Source organism: Toxotes jaculatrix, chromosome 18 (assembly GCF_017976425.1).
Source record: "Toxotes jaculatrix isolate fToxJac2 chromosome 18, fToxJac2.pri, whole genome shotgun sequence".
Classification (NCBI taxonomy): Eukaryota; Metazoa; Chordata; class Actinopteri; family Toxotidae; genus Toxotes; species Toxotes jaculatrix.
This window is the reverse complement of record NC_054411.1, coordinates 4297965-4316367: the sequence shown is the minus strand read 5'-3', so window position 1 is coordinate 4316367 and position 18403 is coordinate 4297965. Positions and strand designations below refer to the sequence as shown.

General features: G+C 41.7%; 3 protein-coding genes across 3 annotated transcripts; all 3 read left to right on the top strand.

Annotated features, from left to right (window-relative positions):
• Window positions 1-539: 539 nt before the first annotated feature.
• On the top strand, window positions 540-7236 carry nmt1a (N-myristoyltransferase 1a). Its single transcript, XM_041062549.1, has 12 exons — window positions 540-660; window positions 3362-3467; window positions 3688-3832; window positions 3951-4069; window positions 4587-4678; window positions 4847-4963; window positions 5289-5459; window positions 5543-5651; window positions 5749-5919; window positions 6020-6184; window positions 6276-6413; window positions 6655-7236. Exons 1-12 carry the CDS (start codon window positions 557-559, stop codon window positions 6673-6675), a joined length of 1458 nt encoding a protein of 485 aa, XP_040918483.1. The 5' UTR covers window positions 540-556; the 3' UTR covers window positions 6676-7236.
• Window positions 7237-8988: 1752 nt separating this feature from the next.
• On the top strand, window positions 8989-13642 carry retsat.2 (retinol saturase, tandem duplicate 2). Its single transcript, XM_041062545.1, has 11 exons — window positions 8989-9212; window positions 9874-10056; window positions 10294-10535; window positions 11107-11308; window positions 11396-11593; window positions 11692-11811; window positions 11957-12095; window positions 12283-12392; window positions 12516-12685; window positions 12800-12959; window positions 13052-13642. The coding sequence occupies exons 1-11, from the start codon at window positions 9053-9055 to the stop codon at window positions 13198-13200; spliced, it is 1833 nt and encodes a 610-aa protein (XP_040918479.1). The 5' UTR covers window positions 8989-9052; the 3' UTR covers window positions 13201-13642.
• A 256-nt stretch (window positions 13643-13898) lies between these two features.
• Window positions 13899-18324, top strand: cdk21 (cyclin-dependent kinase 21). Its single transcript, XM_041062555.1, has 7 exons — window positions 13899-14631; window positions 15080-15212; window positions 15555-15722; window positions 15966-16075; window positions 16208-16258; window positions 16614-16746; window positions 17448-18324. Exons 1-7 carry the CDS (start codon window positions 14402-14404, stop codon window positions 17523-17525), a joined length of 903 nt encoding a protein of 300 aa, XP_040918489.1. The 5' UTR covers window positions 13899-14401; the 3' UTR covers window positions 17526-18324.
• The last annotated feature ends 79 nt before the right edge of the window (window positions 18325-18403 follow it).

Here is an 18403-nt window from a genome sequence, read left to right as displayed (position 1 = left end):
CATCACTGTGTGAGACTGTTTGTTGTTGTTTTGGCATATGCTGTGAACAGAGAGACACTGTGTGTGGGGGGGGTGTGAGTGTGTGTGGACAGTCTTTCTATAGTTGTGTGGACAACTTTTTTTGTATGTATAGGACTTGACTTTACATACATTTTTTTCAACAACATTAATACTGGACTTCAGTTTAGATTGTACTTCTGCATGTCCACCCCGCACATGCTTCCTGTCAAGTGCTCCAGTTTTATTTTGCTTTCAGGGCAAATGCAGATCACATGGCTCTAAATGAGTTTGTGTGCGTGTGAGAGGAAAACTCTCACACACACGCAATAAATATTAAAATTTTTATTATTGGGTTGTGGAGTTTAAGGCAGAAGTCTGAAAGCCAAATCGTGCCCGCTGCATTGTGAGCATGTGTTTATTGGAAATACTTGGGAACAGTCAGAGAGAGAAAGAGAGAGAGAGAGAGAGAGAGAGAGAGGCAACGGTGAGCCAATAACACCGAGGCGGGTTTAAAGGCGTCGACAACACGCGGTGGCCCTTCACTTCCTGGTTGAAGATGGCGGATGAGAATGAGACAGCACCGATGCCGGAGAAAGAGGATGTAGAGGACCACGGACACTGCAGCGACTGTGAAAATGAAGACCACCACTTTGACGATGGGTAAGAAGACAAGCTGGGTGCCTCGGTGGTGTAAGGCGTGACACGCTACTGTACGCTTCGGCAAAGCGAGTGCAGAGTAAAGCCTCGGCGATGGGTCGGGGATAGACAGCCTTCGATGTAAGGAAAATGTCCCGCCCCTTACTTTAACTCCATTGGCTAGAAATGGCGTTCGCTCGCCCGTTCTTTGGCGTGATTGGCTGAGAGTGCGTTCTGTAGCTCGTGTGGGTGGACTTTAGATGCGCTTTGCTTTAGCTCTGTTAGCAAGGCGTAGAATGGGGGTTGTAAAACCAAACAGTACGTGAAAGCTTATTTTATCGTAAAATACAACACTTCTTGTCACATTTATAGCTTAGAAAAAAAGTGCAATCTTTTTGTTAAGTTGACAGTTTGCTATATTATCCGCACGCCGTTGCTGACTGCCTGTAACCGATACGATTCATGGCAACCCCGGTTGACATTTAACTAGGGAGTTAGCTTGCATGCTAACATAGCTGTCAAACCCCTATTGTCTGCTCTTGGATTTCGGTGCAGACTCGAGCCAAATCAAAAGTGAAACAAGCAAAACCTGCATATTGTTACACATGCACCTTAGTAGGGATCTCTGCCTGGCCTGGTCTTGTTAACTTGTGGGTCTAGGGAGCTTTTAATCCCCCCTTTAATCACATAAATATGACGGATCCTGAAGCAGCCTAACTCTGAGTAGCTCTTACAGAAAACAGGCTTTAATGAAAATCCTGCTTTGCTTGTTACCGGTTTCTGTTAATGTTTACCAAGCGGTGACACACATGAAGCGAGTCCAAGTTCGCATATTTCAAGGCGTGTCCTGCCCACAGCAAGTGCGTTTTCTGGTTGTTGGAGAGAAAGTGCTCCTTTAAGGCCGAAATACCCAACCTTTTCTGGCTTGGGTCGTCTAATAAGAAACCAGTGTCTACTTAGGATCCCTCTCCACAAGTTATGACCTTTAGTGTGGTCATGAGCTGTAAGCAGTGTGACCACAGAGTAAATTGTCCTGTTTTGATTGTTTCATATAAAGGATTTTTAGCAGAGTAGAGGTGGGTGATACCACATAATCACCAAGTAATACCAGAGCCAGGCTCACTGATATCAATACTTGTATTGATACTTTTTATTTTTACATTCAGCTAATGTATTATCATCTAAGGGAGTTAAACATTTCAGGATTTATGAGATAGGTATATTGTTTATTTTGTTTTTATATATATATATATATTTACCACCAAATAATTTGCCAAACATGCCTCATTTCTATTTACTACTCTGTTATTAAGTCACATACATGTTTAAACTAGAAGAGGTGAAAGTATTTCATAAGAAAAAAATGCAAAATTTGAGGAAATAAAGACATAATTTTGTGCAACAGAAAAATATATATTTTACTTCTCGATCCACCACTAGTCTAATGGGAAATTAATGACCCTTTATTTATTTTTTTGGAGGGGGGGGATTAATATAAGTGAAGCAAATGTGAGCTTCCCTGGTGCCTTATTCCCCTGCACCCAACTCATACACACACAGAAACAAAGAATAGTTCTGGCTGTTAACTGGTCCACGCTGTTGAAATGGAAGCTTGTGGAACAAACTATTGAATGTTTTGTTGTCCATTGTCCCAGTCACTCACTGACCTCTTGTACATACATACATGTGTATGCACACATAGATACCACACGCTCTTCTTTTAGAGGTCATGTGATTCACCATCTGTGCTGGTGTTACAAATGCAGGCCAGTGCTTGGCCTCACTCCTCTCTTGGACACTAATGAGATTATCCTCTGTAAGTATGCAGTCTTTCTCAGGCCAAAAGATGGCATAGATGGGTGGGGGTGCACGGCTCCTCAGGTTTGAACTGATCAGAAACAGGAGTTATGACACGCAGGCTGTGGGGATAAGGGAGGGGGGGGTTGCGGGACTACCTGTCCTATGCCTCTGCATCTGGTTTTTCAGCACAAACAGCTGATACAGGTGACGGAGAGGGACACAGTCCATATGTTTATGGTACTCTAACTTATATCTGTCCTACAACTTTCTTGTGACTCTAAGTTGCACTATTTCTTGATGTTAGACTAGTGAAGTAGTTTCTTTACCTGTCCTAGAGCTACATCTGAGTGTCAAGGTAAACAAACAACTGTGTTTGCCTTTCACAGAGAAATGGTTGTCAACCCAGAAGATCCTTTTCCAACTAACAGTGACTTTGTTTCACTAATATGATGTTGGAAATAATTCAGTGAGAATAAGCTTTTATTTTTTAGGATGTTTGTAATTAGAGCTTTAAAGAATAGTTGAGGTACACGTAGTTAATCAGCTACTCTTGATAATTTGATTAACTGCTTTCCAAGCAAAAGCACTGGACATTTGCTGACTCCATCTTCTCCACCATCTGTTTTTATTTGCCTTTTCGGTTTTGCATTGTTGGTCGGACAAAACAAAGTGTTTGAAGAGATCAGCTTGGACTCTGGGAAGCTGTGTGTGAACATTTGGATATTTGGAATTAGGCTGATAAGATGCGTGTAAGTCTAGTATATTAATACAAAACTGTGTATAATGCAGCCGTAATCATCCTGGCTGTTGTGTTGTAAGCATATTCCTGGTAGAGATTAAAAAATATATATATTTTGACCAGGACTTGGCTTTCCTCCGGGATGGTAGGCTAATGCAGGTTCCTTCTATTTCTGTCCTCTTTCAGTGACAGGGGTCTGGCTGACGACACTGGCGCCAAGAAGAAGAAAAAGAAGCAGAAAAAGAAGAAGAAATCTGGTGCCACAGAAGCAGCTCAGGACACCCTTGCCAAGGCATGAATTCCTTAATTTTTTAAAGTGACACATTTTAAATTAGAGGTTCTGTTCGTCTGTGCCACTACAGGATGGTGCTCAGGGATGGAAAAAAAACTGTTTGTGTAGAAAATAATGATTTATTTGGTTAATTGACCCTTGTCATAGTGATTCTGTGGTTTTGCTTTGTACTTCAGTTTTGTTTATTTGTTGATTTAACTGCTCTTTACCTCCCAAACAGGTGAATTCGTTGCCAGCTGATAAGCTACAGGAGATCCAGAAGGCCATTGAACTGTTCTCTGTGGGCCAGGGCCCTGCCAAAACCATGGAGGAGGCAAGTCGGAGGAGTTACCAGTTCTGGGATACACAGCCTGTGCCCAAGCTAGGTATGACATTTGCCAGAGGTTTCACATCCTCTGTAACGCTCAAAAACCCACTACCAAGTGAATGGCACATATCCAGGTTTCTGTGCTTCATGTCAGAAACTGTTCTGTTTCCCTTCAGGGGAGACGGTGACGTCGCACGGCTCGATTGAACCTGACAAAGACACCATTCGAGAGGAGCCCTACAGCCTCCCACAGGGCTTCAGCTGGGACACCCTCGACTTGGGGAACCCTGCTGTGGTAAGAAAGTGTATAAACACACACGCAGTGAACATGAGGAATGAATATTTTGCTAAATATTTTCTGGACTCCCAGTGCTTTATTTTGTAGGAAAAGTAATTTATTTTTTGTTTTAAAACTAATAAACTATATAATACCATTTGTCCTCAGTTGTGTGATTGTTTATGAAGTGTATCTGTTTTGTCAGTTGAAATCTAAAGCTGAGAACTATAAGCTTAATGTGTAGGTGAACAGTGTAATCTAAGAGGTAAAGGATGTGTAGCTCAGATACACAAAGAAGTGATTTGCAGAGTTTTAGTATATGTGTATATTTCATAAATTTGTAATTCATTTAGACTTTAGACAGTGATATGTGTACCGAAAGGTTGTTTACTTTCTGGTAACATTTTGTTTGCTTTTGGAATCATTTAAAGAATTTAACATCTTAATTCTTTCTGTTCAGTTTTCTTACAGTATTTTCTTCTTTTGATAAAGGTCATGACCTAATGTCAAATTCTGTCTGTTTCTCCAAAACCAGCTCAAGGAGCTTTACACCCTCCTCAATGAGAACTATGTGGAAGATGATGACAACATGTTCAGATTTGACTACTCCCCTGAGTTCCTGCTCTGGTAATTCTTTTCAGATCTGTAGTTTTTCCAATTTTACACTTGACACGGATCTTAAATTGAAATGTTCAGTGTTATGTGGATTGTTGGATGTGGAACAGTTTGCTTTATGGTATTTTCATTAAGAAATTCGTCTGTTGCATTCGACCGACTGACTTTCCTCTTTTTCAGGGCCCTGCGGCCCCCTGGCTGGTTGCCCCAGTGGCATTGTGGAGTGAGGGTTAACTCCAACCAGAAGCTGGTGGGCTTTATCAGTGCCATTCCTGCCTCTATCCGCATCTATGAGATGTAAGTGAAAACAACAGTGCTGTATGAAAATGTACGAACCTCAATATGGACTTTGTGGACTAGAAAAGTTACATAAAATATAACGTCTTCAAATTTATTATGAAATTACAGTACAGTACAGTAGAATTATGTTCTTCTCACATCACAATATTGAGTAAAATTGTAAATTGAATGTGTTCAATTTACAATTTTACTCAATTGTAAATTTGTAAATTGAATGTGTTCAGTGCCTTTATATCAATGCTTTTCAGTCATTGACATTATTCTGATGAGTTTATTGCAGACTTTCTCAGATAGTTGTTGGGTTTTTTTTTCTTGTTTTTAGAGAAAAGAAAATGGTTGAGATCAATTTCCTGTGCGTCCACAAGAAGCTTCGCTCCAAACGAGTCGCTCCGGTGCTGATCAGAGAGATCACCAGACGGGTCAACCTGCAGGGCATCTTTCAGGCGGTGTACACTGCGGGAGTGGTACTGCCCAAACCTGTGGGCACATGCAGGTCGGTCTGACAGAGGAACACCCTTTGTTTTTCTTCTTTTACAGTGTCAGTTAGTTCTCACTCATTAATATTTCTTTGCACAGGTATTGGCATCGCTCTTTGAACCCACGCAAACTAATCGAAGTGAAGTTCTCCCACCTGAGCAGGAACATGACTATGCAGCGCACCATGAAGTTGTACCGTCTGCCTGAGGTTGGTGAAAACGCACACGCGTTTACAGTTAATCTATGAGAACGGCCTCCACCTGGAGCATGCCTTTATTCTTCTCGTCCACGTCTTCATCCTTCAGGCCCCGAAGACTCCGGGTCTGCGGCCGATGACCAAGAAGGATGTGCCAGTGGTGCATCGCCTCCTCCGTGAGTACCTGAACGAATTCAACCTGGTGCCCGTCATGAACCAGGAAGAGGTGGCACACTGGCTGCTGCCCCGGGAGAACATTATTGACACTTACCTGGTGGAGGTAAAATAAATAAATGCAAATTATTCTGTCTTTAACACAGTCCTTATATCGTGTTGCACAATAAAAGGCTTCATTAACGTGTGTGTTATTCCCTTAACAGAACGATGGCAAAGTGACGGATTTCCTGAGTTTCTACACACTACCCTCTACCATCATGAACCACCCTGTGCACCGCAGCCTAAAAGCAGCGTACTCCTTCTACAATGTGCACACCACCACCCCCCTGCTCGACCTGATGTCTGATGCCCTCATCCTGGCCAAATCAGTGTGTTCCTCTTCAAACCATGCATCCTTCTTCTGTTAAATGTTTGTTCGCTGGGAACTAATGAGCTTTTTCTTCTCATCTCTTTATCCAGAAAGGGTTTGATGTCTTTAATGCACTGGATCTAATGGAAAACAAGACTTTCTTGGAGAAGCTTAAGTTCGGCATCGGTGATGGGAATCTACAGTATTACCTGTACAATTGGAAGTGTCCCAGCATGGGGTCAGAAAAGGTAAGTTTTCTTCTCTGAGAAATGTGACTTCTTTTTATAACTGCAGTATCATAACCTCAGCTCATCTGCAGCAGTTAAACGCTGAGAAAGCATTGAGTTTACAAGTCCTAAGAAGGTATTAAAGTCTTGTATCAGACTGCAGGATGTCAGATGTCAGTACCATCTGACCTATCGCAAGCGCTGTGACTTCTGTGCGCTACAGAAAGTGCTTTCCTAACGTCTCCAACTTCTTCGTTCTCAGGTTGGGTTGGTGCTGCAGTGACATCCCTTTACGCCATAAACACGAGTCACCAACAGGCCAGGAGACCGCACCATCGCACTGACCACCTCACAGATGGACTGATGATTCCTGCTTCAGGAAAGGAAAACCCACCGCCCATTTTTACTTTTTGACCTTTTGAACTTTGACCTGCACTACCGCTGCCAGGCAGGGAGGTGGGAAGAGTCTTCAGCTCTTCCTCTTCCCTCGATCACATGGACCTTAAGCCATTGTAGTTACCATCGCAAACAACTGTATTACATCTGAAAGCTGTCTTGATTGTACCAAACACACATACACACAAGAACAGTTTGCACAAATTACTTTATACCAAACACTCTCTGTTGGCATACCTACAAACCGGACAATACTTGTAGATAATATCAGAAGTAACTGCGGATCATGCCCAAACACATACAAACTAGAACCTACAGTTTTATTTTATTCCTAAATGTTGGAAGTGCTTTTTGCAATTAAAATAAATCTGTCATCCTTAAGTTTTAGAGATAAAAAAAAAAAGAAAAGATCAAAAAATATTTTAATGAGGAAAAGGCTCAAAAAGATGAGGTAATAAATACCAAAAGTGGACACCAGATAAGGGCTTCTGTTAAGACTTCTCTTGTCATGCTTGATCTTGTTATTTTTTTTTTTTTTTTTTTTTTTTTTCATCAAACTCTCTGTTCTACCAGTCACTATGGAGATGTTTCAGCACTTCTTGAAGAAGATGTACAAGCCAGAGTTGTCGTTCGTCTTCTGGGGGTCTTCTCATCTGTGCTAACTTTCATGAACCTCCTCCACAGCTTACTGCACTCACAGAAGAAGCAGAAAAAAAGACGCTCAGACTGATAAAATGGACCAGCTCAGTTGGAGGGAAAAAAAATCAGAATCATTTTTGGACGAGGCTGGACTGCTATGGAGAGGTTTAAGGCGTTTTGACGGTGTTTGCTCAATGCATTTATCAGCAGGGATCAGATTTGTAATGACACCTCTTGATTTAACCATGTCCCTGTTTCAGTGTCCACCCTCACTGACTCAGATTTTGATGTAGATTCCCAAACATCAGCAAGGGCCTAGGTCAAAATCAGAAATTTAAAGTGCTAGAAAGCACTTTTGAATTATTATTTTTGGAGCTCATTATGCAGATTTTGCTTGGGGGAATCTCACAGGAGGACTTAAAAATATCAAATAAATATAGTAAAATTCAATGATTACACCCACAAGAAAAACTGAAAGTTTACATGCACATAGCAAGCACTATGTCAGGGTCTTTGCTGTAAAAAGGCATAATCACAGCTTGTTTTTGTCTCAGTTAATGAAGTAACATCTCTAATATTATGCTATTTATTAGGCTGTATTTAGAAAATGACAGCAAACATGCAATTTTATTAACAGACATGAACCGTGCAGGTAACATTTCTCCTCATACAGCATATGGAGCCTTATGCTGATCACGCTGTTCCGGTCAGTTAAAGTCCGAAGTTTCAGGGTTAATGTTGGAGCTTGGCCCATGAGCAGCAGTGATGATGATGATGACTGGGGAAATGCCCCTGTTTAAAGTGTTTCTTATGTAAGTTGTTGGTTCTATTTGCAAACAGCTGTAAAAGTAAATAAATACTGGGTCTCATGGAGTTGCAGGAAACGAATGTGAAGATGCAGGTGAATTTTTTTTTTTGAGCAAAAAAAATAAAATCTAGAAGTTGCTGTGAGGATTTTGTGGGGGTTTTTTTGTCAAAGAAAGAGCATCAAGGCTTTGATTTTTCTGTTTAGTGCGCTTGGAAGTTATTTGTTAAATAAAAACTATTCGTGACATTGTTTTTGAAAGCATCCTCACTTTTAGTGGCTACTCCTTGTGCACAGTACTGTGAGTACTACTACAACTACCAGCATTAACAGTAATGCTATTAAACTTAATCCATGCAGCACTTTTCCAATCAAAGTTACAAGGTGCTTTACATGGATGAATCAAGATCAAAACTTGTCAGGGCTTTTAATTTTAATTGGCCAAGTATAGAAACAAAGATGAAATATAAAATAAAATTAAACAAAAAAACATGACGTAAGTAAGATTTGTAAAAAATAAACTTACAAGTAATTGGATGATTCCTCAGTTAATAATAACTATTATTATTGTTTATATATATCAATAATAGTTTTGTTGCTGCCGTTGTTTTTAGTCATGCAGCACAGCCAGGGCGTTTTTCATTTATCTGTTTTTTTCTAACGAGGCGTTGATTGGTCGAAGGTGTCTGACGCATACTGAACCACGGCTCTGATTGGTCGATATCATCACCTGTCAATTGCTCGGTCGGTATTTCAACGCGGAAGAGAACAGTCGCTGAACTCTGCGGTCGGTTACGCTTCTGCTAACTACGGGGTCATAATGTGGCTCAGTGTAGCGATCGTTTCTGTCGCCTTGCTCTTATTTATATTTAAATATGTCTTCGGCAGCTCCGGGCCCAATCCCTTCGAGGCGGACACTCGTGAGCCGTTGAAAAAGATGGTTCTCATCAAGAAAGAGAAAAATAAAGTGCTGAAGCAAGGTGAGTCAAACGACGAAGGTTGTTTCTATAAATGGTGCTTTTGCTTTAGTTTTTGTTGCAGAGACTAAACTGAAATTCAGGCAAGTAAAAGTATAAAGTGGGTTTTCCCGTTCCTGTTGTGCAACGTTCATTGTTTCCCAGTAATGAAGAGCAGTGATTGCTGCAAGGCTAAGTGTCAGTGAGGAATGTGGCTGTGGCAGAGTTCACACTTTGTACAGTCATATCTGGGATCATGCTCGGTGGAGACTGAAGGCAACTTCTTCTTTCTTTTCTCTGTCTTATAAATAAAAATTGTATTAGAATTTTGGGCTGTTACATAAAAAAGTACAGTTTTCTTAAATTATTGTTTCCTGAATTAATTAATATAAAATTGTCACATTTTAATTAAGAGGGAGTAACCTAAGGCTATCAAAAATATTATTGTTAATTATGAATTATTTTTAACCAATTAATCATTAGTTCATTCCTTCCACACTTATGTCTTCTAATTTCAGAAACATTAAACAGTAAAACAAGTAAATTCTCACATTTGAGAAGCTGAAACCTAATAATGTTTTATGTCAGTCGACTGTACAGTAAACATTTGTTTTTTTGATTTACTGTTGTGCCCTTTGTGCCTCAGTCATACTGTTGTTTGACTGTTTTGTCGCCTTCTCTTCAGGTTTTGTGGCCAGTAAAGTCCCTGACAACCTGGATGCCATCATCATCGGCAGTGGGATCGGTGGGCTCGGACTCGCGGTGCTGCTGGCCAAAGTGGGAAAGAAAGTCCTGGTTCTGGAGCAGCACGATCGGGCCGGTGGATGCTGTCACACATTCACAGAGAAGGGCTTTGAGTTTGATGTTGGTGAGAAAGATGGCTTTTTAACAGTCGTTTCTTTTATATTTCATAAATATGTCAGATCTAAAATAAAGCAAATGCTGTGTCTGACAGGCTCTGAAATACAGAACTTTACATTCAAAGAATTAAGCACTTTACTCCCATTAAGTAAAAGCAGTGAAGAAATGTCTCAGTGACTGTTAGAGATGAAGTCTCAGTCTATGATAACATAAAACCCTGCTTTGTCCACTTTTCCGTCCTTAGGAATCCACTACATCGGTGAGCTGCTGGACCACAAGCCGTTCCGCTGCATGCTGGACCAGATAACCAACGGACAGCTGCAGTGGGAGCCTCTGGAGAATCCGTTCGACCACGTAGTTCTGGGACCTCCAGAGAACCGCCGCCAGTACCCCATCTACAGCGGCAAGAACCGCTTCCCCGATGAACTGAAGAAGTGTTTCCCTGGAGAGGAGAAGGCCATCGACGAGTACCTGAGGCTGATTAAGGTAGCATGTTTTTGCTTTACGGACTGTGATAAAGTAGCTGATTGGGCCACTGATTTTCTTAAGTGACCTTTACTTATTTTAGTGTGCAAATGCCTCTTCTCCCTCTGAACTGTGTGTTAAATACTGCACATTAGCACATAAGAGCTTTATTATCCAGATTTTTGTTGATGTTGTCACTGATATTTCTCAAGGGCTCAAGGGTTGGTAAATCAAAGGTCCAAGTAATTGGTGGCATCTCTTATCAGCTGACAGGCAGTATTACATAATTCTACCCTCACTGAGTTGCATCAGTGTTTTGCTTTGACACATAAATAAAGGGATGCCACTTTCTTCATCTGTGTGGAGCCATTTTTAGTGCATCTGATCATTAATTGTCAAAGTATTATTTATTTCTGTGTAATTGCTCATAGCATTCATTAAAAATTCTACAGGTATTTTCTTTTGTATTTTATATGCTGCCTTTTATCTGCTTGTACATTCTCCTGAGAAAGTTTACTTTGGGAAGTATAAGTAGACAATCATGTGTCAGTCTTTTTTAAGTATCTGTGTGCAATGTGCGTTTTGTCCCCAGAAAGCCAGTCGAGGTGTTTGGCTCCTCGCTCTGCTGAAGCTCTGCCCCGCCCCCTTGGCTAAGTTCCTGGTCTACAGCGGCCTGGCCAAACATCTGTCCTTCTTCTTCAAAATGGCCTCCCGCAGCCTGACAGAGGTGGTCAATGAACTGACGGAGAACAAAGACCTCCGGGCTGTTTTCACCTACATCTTTGGCACCTACGGTACGCCAGCCGGCAGTTCTGTTGCTGTAATCTGGTTGTCTCTCGACTATATTGCTCACAGTTTCTGTTTACTTCTCTGTCCTGCAGGTAACATGCCAAAAGAGGCCAGTTTCTCTATGCACAGCTTGCTGATTTCTCACTACCTGAATGGCGCCTGGTACCCTAAAGGCGGAGCCACTGAAATTGCATATCACATGATCCCCATCATCGAGAAGGCAGGCGGTGCTGTCCTAGTTCGAGCCCCAGTTAACCGAATCTTGTTCAATGATGCCAAGGAAGCTTGTGGTGGGTGTGATCCCTGCGTTTTTCCTCACAGTCACAGCATGCAGCTCCCACAGAGAAGAGATATCACTGAGTTTGTTTGTTGGTTTTTATGGTTTCAGGTGTGAGCGTCATGAAAGGTCAGGAGGAAGTCCATATCCGTGCCCCGATGGTCATCTCCAACGCTGGGATCTTCAACACCTACCAGAAGCTGCTGCCCAAAGAGCTTCAGGCCATGCCAGGTTAGGAAGAAGGAAGAATTAGTGCTGCATCAAAGAATTCAATTGGAAAAACATATGTTCAGACTTTCTGAGAGTAGTTTGCTTTAAGTGGTGTTTGTGTGTGAGCAGTTTGTAAACTACATGTTGTGACACTTGTGCCTTGCAGCCATCCAGAAGCAGCTCAGTATGATGAAGAACGGTGAAGGTGGCCTGAGTGTTTTTCTGGGTCTGAACGGAACCAAGGAGGAGCTGGGCTTGAAAGCAAACAACTTCTGGATCTTTGCTGAGAACAACTTTGATGAACTGTATGTAGTGTTAAATCTTACGTCTGTTGTCCGTTACAAATTCCTTTGTGCTGTTTTAATTTCTAAGGTCTGTTTTTATTTGTTTTTTGTGCCTCAACCTAATCTGGAGTTTCAGAGATATTAAAAATAGTTTCTGGCTCTATGTTTTGTGATTTCACCACATCTTGTTATCCGTTTTTGTTTATAGGGTGGAGAACTATTTAAATAGGCCGAGGGAAGAGGCTGCTAAAAACATACCCCTGCTATTCGTGGCCTCTCCATCAGCTAAAGATCCAACCTGGGAGGAAAGATCACCAGGTACAGACACACGAGATGCGGCATGACACTTTAAAGCTTAGTACGTGCATGAGTTTATCTGTACAAGCCAGAGTAACGGTTGTATGTGTACAGACAGTTGTCTTCTTCTTCTTCTTGCACTAGGCAAGTCCACCTTGAGTCTGGTCAGCTTTGCCAAGTACGAGTGGTTTGAGGAGTGGAAGGACGGCAAAGTGACGAACAGAGGGGCCGACTACAAAGAGCTCAAACAGACTTTCATCGACTCTGTTGTGGAGGTGGTTATGAGCATCTACCCTAAGATAACCAGAGACAAGGTAAAGATCCTGAATCTGTCTGCTGTCTAATATGGCAAATTAATCCATGTATGACTGGTCATAGTTATAATCCAGACTGGGGATGAAATCGGGTCTGTTTTTGTCTTTGTGTAGATTGAGTATGTTGATGCTGGAACCCCCATCACAAACACGCACTACATCGGAGCCCCCAAAGGTGAAATCTACGGAGCAGATCATGGCATCGCCCGGTTCAGCCCTGAACTCAACGCTACAGTGAGACCTCAGACTCCACTGAAGAACCTCTATCTGACAGGTCGGTCCATCTACAGTATGCAGCATGATATCATCCAGAGGTCGCAGTATGATCTAAATTGGGTACACCTCATGTTTTTTTTTGTATTACAGGCCAGGATGTGTTTGTGTGTGGCTTTGCCGGCGCGCTCGCTGGAGCTCTCTCCTGCGGCTCGGTCATTCTCAACCGCAACCTCCATCTGGACGCCATCGCCCTGGCAAAGAAAAGAAAATTTATTGACAGCAAACTTAAAGGGGAGTAACTGCCTGATAATACTCAGCTGAGTGGCCGTTAAATACCGTAATTAACCAGTTGCTGGTTCTCACAACAAACAGCGCAAAGACTTCCAGATTTCTAAAATAACACATGGACTCGTACCACAGCTAAACTGTGCCACTGCTTTGGCATATTAATACCTACACTTACTGGTGTACCTCAGTTTTGTTAAATTGAGAGTAATACAAGACATGGGATGTTTCATGTCTGAGTAATGAGGCCGTTGAGCTTTCAGTCGACCTGCATGTGTCAAATCTAACATGACCTCATACAAATGCCTTTGTAAATCATTCACTGTGTTTAAGCTGATACACTGTTGTGTAGTGTTTGTTAACCTACCTTTGCACTTAACTTTCTGCCTAATTATGCCATTGGTTTGGTTTGCAGTTTTTAAAAGGTTGACAAAGATTCTTCCCTTTTGATATGAAAGGGAACAAACAATAAATGGATTGGATGCCATTTTAATCTCTGGTCCACCATGTATATTTATCAGCAAACATATTATTAATTCTTACATATGTTAAAAATCTTATCTAAATATATATGAAGCAGAATTTCTTTGTTAGTAATTACTAAGATGTAAACTCAATATTTGTATGCTAATTTAGAGTTTATCACTAGACGCCTGGAAACCATCCACTTTCCTGACCGCAAACTTTTCTGTTTATTTATTTTTGTTTTTTGTTTTTTTGTGCACTGGAATCGGCAAACTACGCTTCTGATGCGCACCTGAACGCAACATGCGTTCACGCTGACATTGACAGCAACGGGGACCACGTGTAAGAGGAGTGGGCTCACCAATAAGTTTAAAGTTTTAAAAAAAAACTTGAGCTTTCTGATTAGTTGGCGAATAAAAGGGGGTGTGATTTTCTCATAATTCCCTTGACACAGTCGAGCAGCGACCTTTTCCCTGCAGGCCGCGGGATGGAGGTGGAGGTGCGCTCAGCAGCCTGAGGTAAAGTAAAAGCACTGAAATTAAACATCTTAACTGCATCCAAACAATGTTGTGTTATTACCGGCGGTTTGTGGCTGCGCTCCGTGACAGGTGATAATTACCTGCTAGCTAACCTGCAAAACCTCAGCTTATTCAGAGCCCGGTTAGCTAGCTTAGTCTGGCTATAACCATAACTCTGACTGTGACATTTTCCTGGAAAGTTCAGGTTCATTTATCCTCAGTTTAGGAGACAATGGACGTTTGCACTCAGTCCCTGCGCTACGAGCTCCTGGCGGAGGTAGGACAGGGCTCCTACGGCAAAGTGTACAAAGCCAGGGAGGTGGGGGGCAAAGAGCGCCTCCTGGCGGTGAAGAAGTTCAACATCCGCGGAGACACTCCAGACACCGGGATCCCCGCCTTCGTGATCCGGGAGGTGGGGCTGCTGCGGAAGATGATGTTCTTCAACCATCCCAACATAATCAAGTAGGTTTATGTCCTGCTGCACGTGCCTTCATAACCATTTCTGTAACGTGGTGTTTGCTCTTTATTTATTTATCATACTTACTAAACTGCGTTCATGCTGTGCTCCTCCCTCTGTGTTGGGTTTAAATAATGTATTAGTACTAATTTATCATCTTAGAAAAGAAATTTTCCTCGGCAGAAAATGCCCTAATAAACACCTTTATTGTTTTATTTTGATGGATTATATTCTCAGTAAGATTTCAGTAAGATCCCAGTTGGGTTTTAGGCTTGTGGACTGGGGATCAGTGAGTGGGCGTCACCGGTTTATTTCTGTATATGTTCTGTTTGTTTGTTTTTGTTTTTTTTGTTTTTTTTTTTTTGTGTTAGTTTGTTTTACTTTTTGTTTTGCACTGAAACAAACATTTGGTACCAAACAAACTCCACAGCTGCACGTTTGTTTAATGTTTAGGCTGCTGGATGTGTCTGCTGTGTCCGTGGGCAGGAGCCTGGACCTCACGCTGGTGTTGGAATACATCGACCAGGACCTGTCCACCTACCTCTCCAAGGCTCCTGCTTCTGGACTGAGCCGTGACTGTATTAAGGTGTGAACTTATCACAACATAGCTGCTTGTATTTAAGTCTGAACTAGTGTCTGAGCTGCTATAAGAGCTAAGGGCCTGTCTTGTATTATTACTTCCTGAAGCAGCTTTTACGACAGCTAGTAAAATTATATGGTTGTATACTATCACCCGACATCACAAGCTGATGAGAATCCTCTGAATGCAGTAGTAAACAAATGACAATGAGTGCCTTTTCACCTAGTTAACCTGCCGTAAACGTGTTCAGGCCAGAAATGCAGACTTAAACGGAGGCAGTCTCTGAATGTGGACACGCTCTTTAGTTAGAACAGCGAGTCCTGCCATTCTGCTCTCTGTCCTGTACAGGATGTGATGCTGCAGCTGCTGCAGGGATTGGACTTCTTGCACACAAACATGGTGCTGCATCGTGACCTAAAACCAGAAAACGTCCTGGTCAGCAGCCGCGGAGAGGTTAAGATTGCAGACTTTGGACTGGCACGCATCTACACCTTCAATATCGCTCTCACTCCAGGCGTACGTGAAGCCGCAGTTTAATATTAAAATGATAAACAGTATGATAAACTGTTTATCGTGCTGTTTAGTGTTACTGCAGTAATTCTCTCCTGGGTCATTCTGGAGCTTGTTTTTCTTAAACATGACGTCGTGTTCTGTCTGTTTCACAGCCTGAGGTGAAAAAATGTTCTTTTGTCACTTCTCTAACCGCTGCCATTGTGTTTTTCATTTCTTTGTTTTCTCTTCATATCTCTTTCTGTTCAGGTGGTGACACTCTGGTACAGAGCCCCTGAGGTGCTGCTGAACTCTGTTTACATGTCCTCAGTGGACATGTGGAGCGCTGGCTGCATCTTCGCTGAGCTCTTCCTCTTGAGGTAAAGACAGCTGAGTCTGTTTCTGGCCGGAGGAGACGTATGAGTGGAATTCTAAAAACACTCTCTGTGGTTGTCAAAATAAACATAAAAAGCAGTCAAGTAACATTTGTTGTGCCTTGTTGTATCCCACAGACCTCTGTTTCAGGCTTATACAGAGGTGCAGCAGCTGCAAAAAATCTTTGAGTGAGTGTTTGTTTTTCTTTCTCTATCCATAATAAAAATGAGCATCTGTGATGGCTGTGCACTGGACATTGCCCAAACCTTAAAATCAGGCAGGGATTTCACTGTGCCAGTGCTTAATTCTCTTGTCCTGTTGATTTTAAAAGTTAATCAACAACCCATGGAAAGTGGGTTACCACACTGCCTTTGTAATGAAGCACAAATAATTCAGTTAAATGATGATCTGCAACACATTCGTGCTTCTCTCTCTGGCAGCTAATTGTACATTTGATTTCACCTATGTAATGTCAGACTAGCGCAGACTAGACATATGTTTTGGTCTTCATCTGTAAAACATTTTTGCTTTCACCTTTGTCAGGGTTCTTGGTTTGCCCAGTGAGGAGGACTGGCCCAAGGACAGCCCGATCTCATACTCAGCCAACTGGGGACCAAAAGTTTCCTGCACCAAGCTGCTGCCCAACCTGGGAGAAGATGAGAATGAGCTTCTAACTGTGAGCAGATCTGTGTTTCTATTTTCATGAAATGTTGCCATGCTTTCTTTTTCAACTCTTAAGCCATACGCTCACAGAGAGAGGAACTGGGGCTGTACTTTGACCCGATGGTGGCGCTAATTAACACGTCAGAGGATCAGAAAGTTATAACAGTTCATCCTGAGGGAGACAAAAATAACTCTACCAAATTTCATGTCTGTTCATCCAGCATCTGCCAAGATATTTGACCTGGCAAAGCCAAGGGATCACCAAAGACATCAAGAACCGTCCTTTGGGAATCATGAATGTCTGCACAGAATTTCATAGCAATGCATCAAACAGTTGCAGAGACATTTCAGTCTGCACCAAAGTGTGGACTGACCAAAATTCCTATCCCTAGATGCTGCAAGTGTGGCTAAAAATAGCAGATATTTGGTTACAGCTTCACTAGTCTAAAGGGCTGCTCACTTCTCTGCATTTCATTGCATTGCATTGTAAATAGATGTATTTGTTGTGTTTATTCCTGCAGGTCAGAATATGTGGGCAGGTTTAAGTCATCATGTGGTAACTTTTATTGAGCCTTTGTTATTATTCATAGAATAGACATTTAACTATTTATTCGGTTGGCTGGGATTCATTAAAACAAAAAAAGGATAACAGCAACAGCAGCACAGACACTGTGAACAGCTCGTTTATAAGGTGCAACATTTCCTTACCTGCAGAAATGTTTGGCATTCAGACCGAGCAGCCGCATCTCAGCCGCCAAAGCTCTGGCTCATCCTTTCTTCATGAAGCACTGAAGATTTCAGTCGAATGATGAGCGGAATGAAGAAAACTTCAGCGCCTACCACCCTGCAGTCAGCTACACTAACTAGTCTTGTGCCATAAAATCCATCACACACTTTGTTCGGAGCATGGGCTGTTCGCTAGCATCATGAGAACCTTTTGAACTTCAGCTCAGTGAATGAAAAACACATTATGCCTGACCTGGAGCTAATGGCTCTAATGGCACAAAAATCTCTCGTATACAGTTTACGTTATAGATAAGAAGGAAACTGTCCAGATGGCAGCCGTTTATGTGGACATTTCAAGTATGTAATTGTAAGAAAAAGACATGTATTTTGAAAGTTGCTGCCTAACAGTTTTATTTACGTAGTTCTAACAATTTCTGAATTTGATCTGCCTCCATAAGACCTGAATAGCAGCCAGTTGTTCCTTGATTTAGATTTCATAAGCTATTTGAGAGTCTGCTGTGTATTCCCACAAAGATACGGTGCTGCTTTGTTCTTCTTGTTGAATGTTAAAAAAAATAGGGATTGTGTTTTGCTGACAACACTATTATGAGCATCTTTTGTTGATGAGTTTCTGGTTTGGTCTACAACAAAGCTTTTTTTTTTTATGTTCGAGACTTGTACACATTAGAGGAAATGAAGTCCTTTATTTTTGTTATTCTTGTGAAGATATTTATGGTGCAGTGTCTGGAATAGATCACTCCAGTGTTTCTGTTTGCAGTGACAGATTGTACAAGATATTTTTTTTTCCAAATCACACAGTTACACTGTTCATTCAAGAAGCATTTCAATAAATAACTGAACTGTGGCACAGATCTGTCTCTGTATTTGAATGGAGGGTCATTGGTCTTGTGCTTGTGTGACCCTTTCCCTTGTAATTTCACAGT

Excerpts from the sequence above, each read along its gene's own strand:
- retsat.2 (XM_041062545.1), top strand. The coding sequence starts at position 9,053 with ATGTGGCTCAGTGTAGCGATCGTTTCTGTCGCCTTGCTCTTATTTATA. Across the intron at positions 9,213-9,873 it reads AAATAAAGTGCTGAAGCAAG|GTTTTGTGGCCAGTAAAGTC; the intron begins GTGAGTCAAACG and ends CCTTCTCTTCAG. Across the intron at positions 12,960-13,051 it reads GAAGAACCTCTATCTGACAG|GCCAGGATGTGTTTGTGTGT; the intron begins GTCGGTCCATCT and ends TTTGTATTACAG.
- nmt1a (XM_041062549.1), top strand. The coding sequence starts at position 557 with ATGGCGGATGAGAATGAGACAGCACCGATGCCGGAGAAAGAGGATGTA. Across the intron at positions 4,679-4,846 it reads TCCCCTGAGTTCCTGCTCTG|GGCCCTGCGGCCCCCTGGCT; the intron begins GTAATTCTTTTC and ends CCTCTTTTTCAG. Across the intron at positions 5,460-5,542 it reads AAACCTGTGGGCACATGCAG|GTATTGGCATCGCTCTTTGA; the intron begins GTCGGTCTGACA and ends TTCTTTGCACAG.
- cdk21 (XM_041062555.1), top strand. The coding sequence starts at position 14,402 with ATGGACGTTTGCACTCAGTCCCTGCGCTACGAGCTCCTGGCGGAGGTA. Across the intron at positions 14,632-15,079 it reads AACCATCCCAACATAATCAA|GCTGCTGGATGTGTCTGCTG; the intron begins GTAGGTTTATGT and ends TTTAATGTTTAG. Across the intron at positions 16,259-16,613 it reads CAGCTGCAAAAAATCTTTGA|GGTTCTTGGTTTGCCCAGTG; the intron begins GTGAGTGTTTGT and ends CACCTTTGTCAG.